The sequence below is a fragment of the Mchenga conophoros genome, linkage group LG3 (assembly GCF_057382185.1).
Source record: "Mchenga conophoros isolate Kocher_MC1m ecotype Shallow Benthic linkage group LG3, M_conophoros_male_GT1.1, whole genome shotgun sequence".
NCBI classification, from domain to species: Eukaryota; Metazoa; Chordata; class Actinopteri; order Cichliformes; family Cichlidae; genus Mchenga; species Mchenga conophoros.
Window position 1 is genome coordinate 12,748,188 of NC_140528.1, and position 12,362 is coordinate 12,760,549.

Consider the following 12,362-nt stretch of genomic DNA (forward strand, 5'->3'; position numbering starts at 1 on the left):
TTACTCTGAAATACAGGAAGAGAAATCATGGCTGAAACAATTTCTCATGAAACCAGGGGTGTGGTCCAACAGTCAGTTTGGTGAGGAAGGTTCCTAACTGAGAGAAGTGACCCAGAAGTATCTGTGTAGCAGCCACAATGAATCCAGATCATGAGCTTTATTAACTGATCAAAGTCTCTTCTTTCATCTTCTGTATCATTCAGTTTGCATTGGTAATGCCCATTATTGTAATGCTTTTTTAAGACGAGCAAAACTTTATTTCACTTTGGGTTAGCTGGGATAAGTGATGGATGGAGGGAATTTTACTTCAGCCACAGAAATCCTAAACAGGAAGGAGGAGCAGAGTTACAGTGGATCACTATCCAGCAGGGAAACAAGGTTTATTTCAATTTCTTGGCCATGAGTGAGATTTACTGAGTGGGCAAATTAGGGAGACGACACCATCAGATCCCGAGCCCTCCATGTGTTAATCAAGAGACGGCTGCTGTGCTACATCCATAAATAATGAATAAATTAGGAGCTAAAGCTGAAAGGACAGTTTATTTGTACCATCTTCACGTGAACACATTCAAGAACATCACAGATGAAGAAACATTAAAAACTTCCACACTACATAAAGCAAGAAAAATAGTTTTTCTTTCAGGTGGTTTCAGAAAAACAGAAACATCAAACATCTCCAAGACTCTCTTTGAAAGAACTAAAAACCTTTGTTCTCATGGTCCAATCATGAGTGAACTCCCCGATGAAGCCTTGTGTGCTAAAACATGTCAGAGTTTTAAAGGTTAAACATGAGTTTCCAAAACGTTTTGCTGGAGAACAATGAACTATTTGACTGAGTTTCAATCATTTACAGACGAGCAAAACCAGGACAGAGAAAAAAGGACAAAAACTGACTCAGTAAAACAACAGAAAAGAAGATCCCATGTAGATCTGTATTATGTAGAAGTTCAGCCCAGCAACCAGTTCAGTTCAACACAAGTTTAAATGATTCTATCTGAACTCTGTGGAGCCTGATCTCAAGCTTTTTGAGTCTGACACAGAAACCAGAGGATCTTTCTGTGTCTTCAGATTCACTGTGATCCAGTGATGGGAGTGATTTCAGCCCTGAGTGATGGCGCTGATGTTTGCACAGAGCAGACAATGAGGTGAATGTTTGGGCACATTGGTAACAGCGAAACAGTTTATTAGTAACGTGGGATCGTTTGTGTGCAGAGTATGAACTGAGATTCCTGAAGCTCTTGTCACACTGGTCACAGCTGTAGTTTCCTTCCATGTGTGCACGTTCATGCCTGTTACGAGTACTTGAATGTGAGAAGCTTCTCTCACAGTGTCTGCACTTGTGTGGTTTCTCTCCTGTGTGGACTCGTTTGTGTGTTTTAAGCTCACCTGCAGTGGTGAAGGATGACCCACACTGATCACAGAAGTGCTTTTTAACCCCACTGTGAATCAGTTCATGTTGTTTTAACTCACTTGGTGTGGTGAAGCTTCTCCCACATTCTTTGCAGTATTTCAGTTTGTCTCTAGTGTGTCTACGTTGATGTACTTTTAGGGTCTTTTGCCGACTGAAAGTTTTTCCACAGAGGTCACAATGAAAGTCTTTCCCACCACCACAGTGATGACAGGGTTGAGAACTGGATCTATCTGTGTCGCTCTGCTTCTAAACAAAGACACAAAGACAGTGTAAGTCAGTCCTTCAACATTTGTATCCTGAACGTCGCCTGAAATAAAGAGCATCTCTGCAGACGTCCAACTACATTTGACTGTTTCAGTTAACACACTCAGTTTACTGGGCTGCAATAACTACAATACTACCACCATAATACTACAGTAATACTAAAATCATAACTGAAAGGAAAATCTGAATAATCACTCAGAGCTGCTTTTCCATGCAGTAGAATTGCTAACATGCTAACACAGTTTAATGAGCAGAGTTGTTCCAAACATCCATCCATCCATCCATCCATCTTCATCCGCTTTATCCGAGGCCGGGTCGCGGGGGCAGCAGCCTAAGCAAAGAGGCCCAGACCTCCCTCTCCCCAGCCACCTCCTCCAGCTTATCCGGGGGAACACCAAGGCGTTCCCAGGCCAGCCGAGAGATATAATCTCTCCAGCGTGTCCTGGGTCTGCCCCGGGGCCTCCTCCCGGTGGGACATGCCTGGAACACCTGACCCAGGAGGCGCCCAGGGGGCATCCTTGTCAGATGCCCGAACCACCTCAGCTGGCTCCTTTCAATGTGGAGCAGCAGCTGCTCTACTCTGAGCCCCTCCCGGATGGCCGAACTTCTCACCCTATCTCTAAGGGAGAGGCCAGCCACCCTTCGGAGGAAGCTCATTTCTGCCGCTTGTATCCGCGATCTCGTTCTTTCGGTCACTACCCACAGCTCGTGGCCATAGGTGAGGGTAGGGACGTAGATCGACCGGTAAATTGAGAGCTTCGCTTTTACACTCAGCTCCCTCTTCACCACGACGGACCGGTGCAGCGTCCGCATTACTGCAGCCGCAGCCCCAATCCGTCTGTCGATCTCCGGCTCCCTTCTCCCATCACTCGCGAACAAGACCCCGAGATACTTGAACTCCTCCACTTGGGGCAGGAACTCATCCCCGACCCGGAGTGGGCACTCCACCCTTTTCCGGCTGAGAACCATGGCCTCAGATTTGGAGGTGCTGATCCTCATTCCCGCTGCTTCACACTCGGCTGCGAACCGTTCCAGTGCGAGCTGGAGGCCCTCACCCGATGGAGCCAACAGAACCACATCATCTGCAAAAATCAGAGATGAGATTCTGAGGCCACCAAAGCGAAAGCCCTCCGCCACTTGGCTGCGCCTAGAAATCCTGTCCATAAAAATTATGAACAGAACCGGAGACAAAGGGCAGCCCTGGCGGAGCCCATCACCCACCGGGAACGAGTCCGACTTATTGCTGGCAATGCGAACCAAGCTCTTGCAACGGTCGTATAGGGATCGAATGGCCCGTAGCAATGGGCCAGACACCCCATACTCCCGCAACACCTCCCACAGGACACCCCGAGGGACACGGTCGAATGCCTTCTCCAAGTCCACAAAACACATGTAGACTGGTTGGGCAAACTCCCATGCACCCTCAAGTATCCTGGAGAGGATAAAGAGCTGGTCCAGTGTTCCGCGACCAGGACGAAAACCGCATTGTTCCTCCTGTATCCGAGGTTCGACTAGCGGACGAACTCTCCTTTCCAGCACCCTGGCATAGACTTTCCCAGGGAGGCTGAGGAGTGTGATCCCCCTGTAGTTGGAACACACCCTCCGGTCCCCCTTCTTAAAGATGGGGACCACCACCCCGGTCTGCCAGTCCACAGGTACTGCCCCTGATCTCCACACAACATTGCAGAGGCGTGTCAACCAGGACAGCCCTACAACGTCCAGAGCCTTCAGGAACTCGGGGCGGACCTCATCAACACCAGGGGCTCTGCCACCAAGGAGTTGTTTAACTGCCTCAGTGACCTCGCCCCCGGAAATTGGTGGGTCATTCCCCTCATCCCCAGACTCTGCTTCCTCCTCGGAAGACGTGTCAGTAGGATTAAGGAGGTCCTCGAAGTATTCCTTCCACCGCCCGACAATTTTCTCAGTCGACGTCAGCAGCGCTCCGCCAGCACTATACACAGTGCAGGTAGAACACCGCTTTCCCCTCCTGAGACGCCTGACGGTTTGCCAGAATCTCTTCGAGGCAGTCCGAAAGTCTTTTTCCATGGCCTCTCCGAACTCCTCCCACACCCGAGTTTTTGCTTCAGCCACTGCCTGAGCCGCATTCCGCTTGGCCTGTCGATACCTGTCGGCTGCCTCCGGAGTCCCACAGGCCAACCAAGCCCGATAGGACTCCTTCTTCAGCCTGGTGGCTCCCTTGACCTCTGGTGTCCACCATTTGGTTCGGGGATTACCACCGCGGCAGGCACCAACCACCTTGCGGCCGCAGCTCAATGCAGCAGCTTCGGCAATGGAGACGCTGAACATGGTCCATTCGGACTCAATGTCCCCAGTCTCCCTCGGAATGCTGTTGAAGCTCTGCCGGAGGTGTGCGTTGAAGATCTCGCGGACTGGGGCCTCTGCTAGACGTTCCCAGCACACCCTCACTACGCGTTTAGGTGCACCAGGTCTGTCCAGCGTCCTCCCCCGCCACCTGATCCAACTCACCACCAGGTGGTGATCAGTTGACAGCTCAGCCCCTCTCTTTACCCGAGTGTCCAGAACATATGGTCACAGGTCTGCTGATACGATTACAAAATCGATCATCGACCTACGGCCTAGAGCGTCCTGGTGCCACGTGCACTTATGGACACTCTTATGTTCGAACAGGGTGTTCGTTATGGCCAAACTGTGATTAGCACAGAAGTCCAATAACAAAGCACTGCTCGGGTTCAGATCAGGGAGGCCGTTCCTCCCAATCACGCCCCTCCAGGTCTCGCTGTCGTTACCCACGTGAGCATTGAAGTCTCCCAGCAGGACAACAGAGTCTCCAGGTTGAGCACCCTCCAGCACCCCCCCCCCCCCCCCAGGGACTCTAAGAAGGCTGGGTACTCTGAACTGCCACTCGGCGCATAAGCGCAGATGACAGTCAGGACCCGTTCCCCGACCCTAAGGCGCAGGGAACAAACCCTCTCGTCCACCGGGAAAAACCCCAACGTACCGGCAGCAAGCCGAGGGGATATTAGAATACCCACCCCAGCCCGCCGCCTCTCACCAGGGGCAACTCCAGACTGAGACAGAGTCCAGCCCCTCTCCAGGAGACTGGTTCCAGAGCCCAAGCCATGTGTAGAGGTGAGCCCAACTATATCTAGCCGGTACCTCTCAACCTCACGCACTAACTCAGGCTCCTTCCCCACCAGAGAGGTGACATTCCATGTCCTTATTGCCAGTCTTGGCAGCCGGGGGTCAGTCCGCCAGGGCCTCCGCTCCTGGCCGCCACCCGGCACACAATGCACCCGACCCCTATGGCGCCTCCTGCGGGTGGTGGGCCTGCGGGAGGATGGGCCCATGTCTCCTCTTCGGGCTGTGCCCGGCCGGGCCCCATGGACTAAGGCCCGGCCACCAGACGCTCGTCCTCGGGCACCCTCCCCGGGCCTGGCTCCAGGGCGGGGCCCCGGTAACCCTATCCCGGGCAGGGTAAACTGTTCCCTCGGTGTCCTTTTCATAAGGGTCTTTTGAATCGCTCTTTGTCTGGTCCCTCACCCAGGGCCAATTTGCCATGGGAGACCCTACCAGGGGGCAAAAGCCCCCAGACAACATAGCCCCTGGGATCCCTGGGACACACAAACCCCTCCACCACGATAAGGTAGTGATTCAAGGAGGAGTTGTTCCAAACAGTCAGGCTAAAATGACAAGATAACAATATAAATACATACCTCACAGTAGCTGCACTTGTAGAGTCTCTTTCTGGTGTGGATCTGTTGGTGTTGTCTCAGGTGACGTGGAGATTTAAAAGTCTTCTCACACAGGTCACATTGATAAGGTCTCTCCTCAGTGTGGGTAAACATGTGTCGTTGTAAGTGTGCGTCTGTTGTAAACTCTTTGCCACACTGTTCACAGCAGTACACATCATGTCTGGTGTGAATGCGTAGGTGTGTATTTCGGCTCCCTCTCTGGCTGAAAGTTTTTCCACAGATGTCACAGCTGTATGGCTTAATTCCAGAGTGGGTAACTAGATGCCTCTGTAAGTGGCTACTGTGAGTAAAAGCTCTGCCACACTGATCACAGCTGTATGCCTTAATTCCAGAGTGGATAACTAGATGCTTCTGTAAGTTGCTACTGTGAGTAAAAGCTCTGCCACACTGATCACAGCTGTATGCCTTAATTCCAGAGTGGGTAACTAGATGACTCTGTAAGTGGCTACTGTGAGTAAAAGCTCTGCCACACTGATCACAGCTGTATGCCTTAATTCCAGAGTGGGTAACTAGATGCTTCTGTAAGTTGCTACTGTGAGTAAAAGCTCTGCCACACTGATCACAGCTGTACGCTTTAACTCCACTGTGGACGAGTTGGTGTTGTTTTAGGGAACCCTTCAAGGAAAAAGACTTTCCACACAAGTCACAGCTAAACGGTCTCTCTCCAGTGTGGATGACCTGATGCCGTTTTAGTGAAGCTTTCAGAGTAAACTCCATCCCACACTCGTCACAGCTGTATGGCTTAATTCCAGAGTGGGTAACTAGATGCTTCTGTAAGTTGCTACTGTGAGTAAAAGCTCTGCCACACTGATCACAGCTGTACGCTTTAACTCCACTGTGGATGACCTGATGCTGTTTTAGTGAAGCCCTCACAGTAAAACCCATCCCACACTCCTCACAGCTGTATGGCTTAATTCCAGAGTGGGTAACTAGATGACTCTGTAAGCTGCTACTACGAGTAAAAGCTCTGCCACACTGATCACAGCTGTACGCTTTAACTCCACTGTGGATGAGTTGGTGTCTTTTTAGAGCATCCTTGAAGGAAAAAGACTTTCCACACAAGTCACAGCTGAACGGTCTCTCTCCAGTGTGGATGACCTGATGCCGTTTTAGTTTACCCTTCTCAGTAAAACCCTTCCCACACTCGTCACAGGTGTGTTTTTTCTCTCCCTTTCTTCTGTGAGGTTTGTCGGCCTCCTGAGAGCGCTGACTTCTGGCTCCATGTTGGTCCTGCAGTGACAGAGATACAAACAGAGGCAGTGAGTGAAATGCAGTCGTGGAACAAACTCAACCTTCAAACTCCATTAACACTAGTTTTAAACCTGAAGGTGGAGCGTGGCACCAAACACCTTAAAGGTCTCTTATCCCCACCTGCTGGTAGTTCTAACACATTACATCCAACCTGCTGTTAAAGATAATTCATGACTGTTCAAACACTAAAATCATGCCCACACACACACACACACACACACACACACACACACACACACACACACACAATTTTATAATTTTGATTATTTTGTTGTTTCCTATTACATATTTCTATAATTTGTATAGATTTATACATAATTATTCAGTGATAATAAATCCTATGTTTGTTTATTCTAAAGGAACTCGATATATGATCCAATGTTGATCTCCACACAGCTGTTGTCACTAACGGCGCACTCGCTTACGTCACTGTCGTGAGACATTCTCGCAAAGAAATCACGGTTTTAGTAACGCAGCGTTCCTACGGGAAAGTAACGGTAATCTAATTACCGTTTTTGCAATAGTAATCCCTTACTTGGGTTACAAGTAACGCGTTACTGCCCATCTCTGGTCCTGAATCAGTCTTATTAGGTAATGTTCAAATAATGTGATCATCCCAGTGTTTTCAGTGTGGGAGAAAGTACTCAGGGCCTTCAAGTTACACACTATGAAAGGCAGCAACAAGTTTAATGTTCAGAAACCTAAAGTCTGTATCAGCAGCAGGATGGAGCTAAAAATAAATGTTGGTTTCAGTTCTATGAAGCTTTGAGTATTTTGGATCAGTAGCTGCTGTGTTTGTTGCATCACATTGCTGTAACTGTTTATATGCTTTATATATTCTGAGCTAAGTTGATCTATAGTGTTACATCATATTCTATAAGGATGTTATGTGTTTGTAGACTTTCTGCCCAGTTTGACCCATTTAGCAGAAGTCAGCCTGTTTAAGGCTCTGATGTCTATTCTGTGTGACTTACAGCAGTTATGACATGGTCTGATTTTCTCACCCAATATAGGAATATTTCATATATCAGTCTACTCTTCATTCTATCAGACACAGTTATCACAGCTCCTACATTTGCTTTTACACATATATGTAAGCATTGAGCCACATTTAGTACCAACATATTAAACGAACAATATTTGTCTCTTATATATGATACATCTATATACACACTGTGAGTGTATATAGATGTATCTGTGAGTGAAGTGATTAATATAATAACTATAATATTGGCCATATTATATTTACATTACCACAGTGAGATGACTTTAGTCTCATGAACAACATCAGCTAATTTTTATTTACAGCTAATCTTAAACGACTGTTCAGCACAGAAATGAAGCCCAACAATCATGTTTCACAGTCCTGTGGTCTCAGCCTCAGATACTCATCAAATCACACAGAGCTCATGTAGAAACAAATGAACTAAATATGTTCTCCTTCATTTCTGTCAAACAAAGCTGTATGAAACGTTTCCAGCTGTTAGTGTCATGGTTGCTAGGCAACCTGGGCAGCGCGACGGAGGCTAGACGTCCCATTTCACGAGCCTACGAGCCTCGCACTTCGGCCTTAGCGGTCTTTGAGTACGCGGCCCTTGAGGACTTTAAAGCTGCAGAACCTGAATCGGGATACAGCCATGATGATCTCCAGCCTCGTGCTCGCCAACATTCTCACCTGAGTTAAGAAGACGATCACTGAAATGGTCTCAGCAGGTCCTTTGATGACAGCAATGAAATGCAGTGGTAAGGCTTTTTGGGGATTAAGTTCGTTTTCATGGCAAAGAAGGACGATGCAGTTCATCTGATCACTCCTCATAACCTTCTGGAGTGCAGGCAAAATGCTATTATAAAAACTTAAGCAGCAACTTCTCCAGGTTCCAATATTTATGCAATTCTCAAACCTTTTGGCCACGACTGTATAACCTCTTCTGAAGTTTAGTGGATATTATACATGGTTATGCTCAGGATGTGTCGGCCAGTTTCCACTGGAAACGCCTTTTGGTTAAACTGTCAGCGAGGAATTTGCATTTGCACTGTTACATTTTTATATAACTTTAATGCACATAAACAACAGCTGCTTGTTTCAGTGAAAATACATTGATGGGTTTTTAATAAAGTTGTGCAGCTGTAAAGTATTTTGTCTGGTGTCAATTCTATCGTCAGCTACATCGTTATGGCAAATGTTCAAATGTATATGGTGATAAATATCTTTGGTCATATGGTCCTGCTCTGTCTGTCACCTTCTGTGTTGAGCTCATTGTTTCCTCTGTAGTGGCTGAGCTGAGTCCAAGTAGCTGAAAATGTTCCTCTGCTGCTCCGTCAGACTCTCCTCCTCCTGCTGATCAGCTGGGACACAAAACAGATCTTTGTTAGGCTCCACACTGCACTGAAGAGTCAAAGTGTCTCATATGTTCATCTGACAAGTAAAAGAACACATTTTTGTTTCCCGAGGTGGGCAACTTGTTGGAAACAAACACAAAAGGTTTGAGCACTGATACCTGCCATTGCTGGCATTGAAAGATGCAACGCCAGCAATGTGGATTGTCAAGACTCAAACCAATCATCAAGCAAAGACAACAGGGATCATTTGTTTCTGTTTATTTAGCATTCACAGCATTTGTAGTTGCCTTCTGTGCAGGGGAAGTCCACGCACACTGTGTGGTACCGCCATCCGCAGAAGGTGCATTCAACCTCTGTAAGAGAAACGAGATTGTCTGAGACTGAAATGATATTCACTAAAGAAGTGGTGATTTGTAAAACTTCAAGTGTATGATAAGGTGAAAACAAATACACAACTGCATGTCATGTAGTTGAAGGTTTTTTTTCCTTTGGAAGACCGGAAAACACTGAAAGTTACAAATTAGTCCTTTATTTATCCAGGTAAAAAAAAATCTCATTGAGATTAAAAATCTCATTTCCAAGAGAGACCTGGCGTCATGGCAACACAAGTCACATACCACACAGGTATATAACATTTAAAACAAACACAATATCCCAACATGTGTAACAAATGTATTGTGCTTGAAACAAATTCAGAATAGGTGATAAAGCAGCTGTACATGTGTGTCACGAGTAAATCTGGCTGTATAACAAACAGAAACAAGTGATCCTGCTGTCTTTGCTCAATGGTTGGTTTGAGTCTTGACAATCCACATTGCTGGCATCTTTCAATATGTTTGAATGCACCAGTGTAAGTGCAGCCACTCAGACTCAATGTGTTCATAGAAACAGGTGCAGATGTGTCACGAGTTCATCCAGCAGTAGCTATGGCACTTGGCCACAGGGGGCAGCAGTGCACTGACCTGCATTTGAGACTGCTCCAGCTGCTCTGTGACAGTCAGTAGATCTGCTACAAATTGCAGATCATATGCAAGTTTTGGAAATGACATTATAAATATTCCTAACTTAGCCACGGCAGCATTGTTGATGTATTACCTATATACTACAAATTATTCCACCTGCTGAAAAGTGGATCTAATGTGGGCGGACTCACACTTAGCAATTAAACCTGTGATGTGAGAATGTAATCAAACTGTTGATCAGAGGCAAAGTAATTTAAAGTTTATGATGCTATTGTCTAATGTTAGCTGACATGATGTTAGCTTGTAAACTTATGTTGTTGTCTGGGTCTCATGTCTGATCTGATGATAATAACTGTGACAACACAGAGATTAAATAAAGGACGTTGGTGGGACTTCTTATGTTAGAACTATAACTTCAGTTAAGGAGTGAGACGTAAGGTGACAAGGAGAATGAAGAGAATGAGAAAGAAGTAACTGGGAAGAGAAAATGAAAACACAAATTTGAAATGATCAAATTTGTGTTAACAGATGATGGTGATTTTAAAAATTCAAGTAATTTAAAGGTTTTATCCTATTTGTTGTTGTTTTTTTCATATTCTTCTATTTGCAAGAGGTTATTAATAAAACAGGTTCTCTTTCTGGTTTCTCTTTTTGGACGCACTCTCTACAGCTTATCACATCCAAAATGGCGGATGTCAAGTACAAAACCTCGACAGAAACAATCAGCAAGAATTTTAGCATCAGTCCAAAATAAAACTGTCCAACTACAGAGTTTTAAAATCCAACTAAACTATGAACAGAGATCTTTTACAAATAGGCTATTGATGAGATGACAGTGGTAACAAAAACGTACACATCCGCGCACACAGACAAAATGGCGGGAGAGCGTTTAACGGTCGACCTCATGAGTCCGTTACCGTGAACTATGGAGCGGCAGATTTGTGCTGGAACTGAGCTGCACACAGCTGATGTTAGCCAGGAAACATTACACACTGCTAACGTTACCTTCACACGGAGCTCCACACGGAGACGATCAGCGTCAGGCACAAACACCAAGTTCAGAAAAGAGGAACTTTGAGCAGGAAGGAAAGAGTCAGAGAGGCGTTTGAGGACACGTTTACAACCACGAACATCAGAATCTGTCTGTGCTGCATTCAAGTGCAAGTTGGAAACTCACTAATCTCTGTCATGTTGTCCAAAGATGATTTATTTCTGCTGGTTTTCCTGTTTGAAACACAAACATGTGTCAGCACTTTGTTGTTCTTCATCCTGCAGCATTTGAATATTTCAGGAGTAAACTGATCATAAATTCATGAAGTCATGACTGAAAGTGCAGACTGAGAGTGGATCACATGATGTTTGAGGTGTGTCATGTGACATGTTCAGTATTGTCACACATGTCTAGATTGTCCCTGATATCATAACTGCTCAAACACTGATGATTATATTTGAAGAATTATTCCTGATGGCAGCAAAGTTTGAATGGAGCTCTCTGTCTGTGCTGATTTGTCGCCCTCTGGAGGTCAAAGCACAAACTGCATGATGTCACTGTAACCACCACAGTGACAGGAAGTGTTTTTAAATGATGAAATATGTCAGTGATGCTGATAGTGTGTTCATCACAGACGTTCAGGCTTCGTGTTGACATGAATCAAAGTTAATGTCATTATGGACCAAGGACAGTACTCTGGGTCTCCTGCAGAACAACTCGAGCTGTGATACCTGAATGAAGAGCCTCTGCTGCTTTAAAGAAGGAGGCTCGAGGCAGCGGTGAGGTGCAGACCAACCAGCTTTTATTCAGCAACTTTAACAGAAGGATGAGAAAAATAAAACTATACAGCACAGTGATGCTGACTGAAGCCACAGCATTAAACTAAACAAGCATCTGATCATCTTTAACAACATCTAATAAATAATGACAACTATTTAATCCTGTATTTCCTACAATAAAGCCTGTTCAGATATTTGTTGCTGATGGAAATGTAAAAGGCTCCCAGGAACCAAAGGACAAAAACAGAGGCAACAGTCACAGCTGCAAAGGATCCCCTAACACATAAACTGGTTCGAAGATATTTTCTAGCTCTGCAGAGGAGCTTGATTGCACGGACAGTAAAAAGTGGATTCAATAACAGCAGCGAGCGCTGAGTGATATAACGGTGCTGCGAGCAGCAGTGCAAAGGCTCACACAGAGACAGCAGCTACACTGTGTGTGGATGTGATCCACAGTCACAGCTGTGGGTTTCAGTCAGTGTGTCTCTAACTTCATGGTCACATTTCAAAGCTTATTGGAGCCAGAAGATGTTCAAGTAAAAGTAACGGGCGATCGTGGCTCAAGAATTTATAACATACATCAGAAATAAGAATATAGTGTGTGTGTGTGTTCTGCTGAAGTTCCTCTTC

The 12,362-nt window shown here is 45.9% G+C and overlaps 2 protein-coding genes across 2 annotated transcripts in view; both read right to left on the reverse strand.

Moving 5' to 3' along the window:
- LOC146577283 (protein NLRC3-like) overlaps positions 1 to 12,362 on the reverse strand; it is a 682,649-nt gene that overhangs the window by 491,902 nt on the left and 178,385 nt on the right. The window lies entirely within an intron of this gene.
- Positions 528 to 11,172, reverse strand: LOC146577299 (uncharacterized). The gene is made up of 4 exons (XM_085252848.1): positions 10,968 to 11,172; positions 8,901 to 9,006; positions 5,371 to 6,639; positions 528 to 1,657 (listed from the first exon to the last, which is right to left on the reverse strand). Exons 2-4 carry the CDS (start codon positions 8,916 to 8,918, stop codon positions 965 to 967), a joined length of 1,980 nt encoding a protein of 659 aa, XP_085108974.1. The 5' UTR covers positions 8,919 to 9,006; positions 10,968 to 11,172; the 3' UTR covers positions 528 to 964.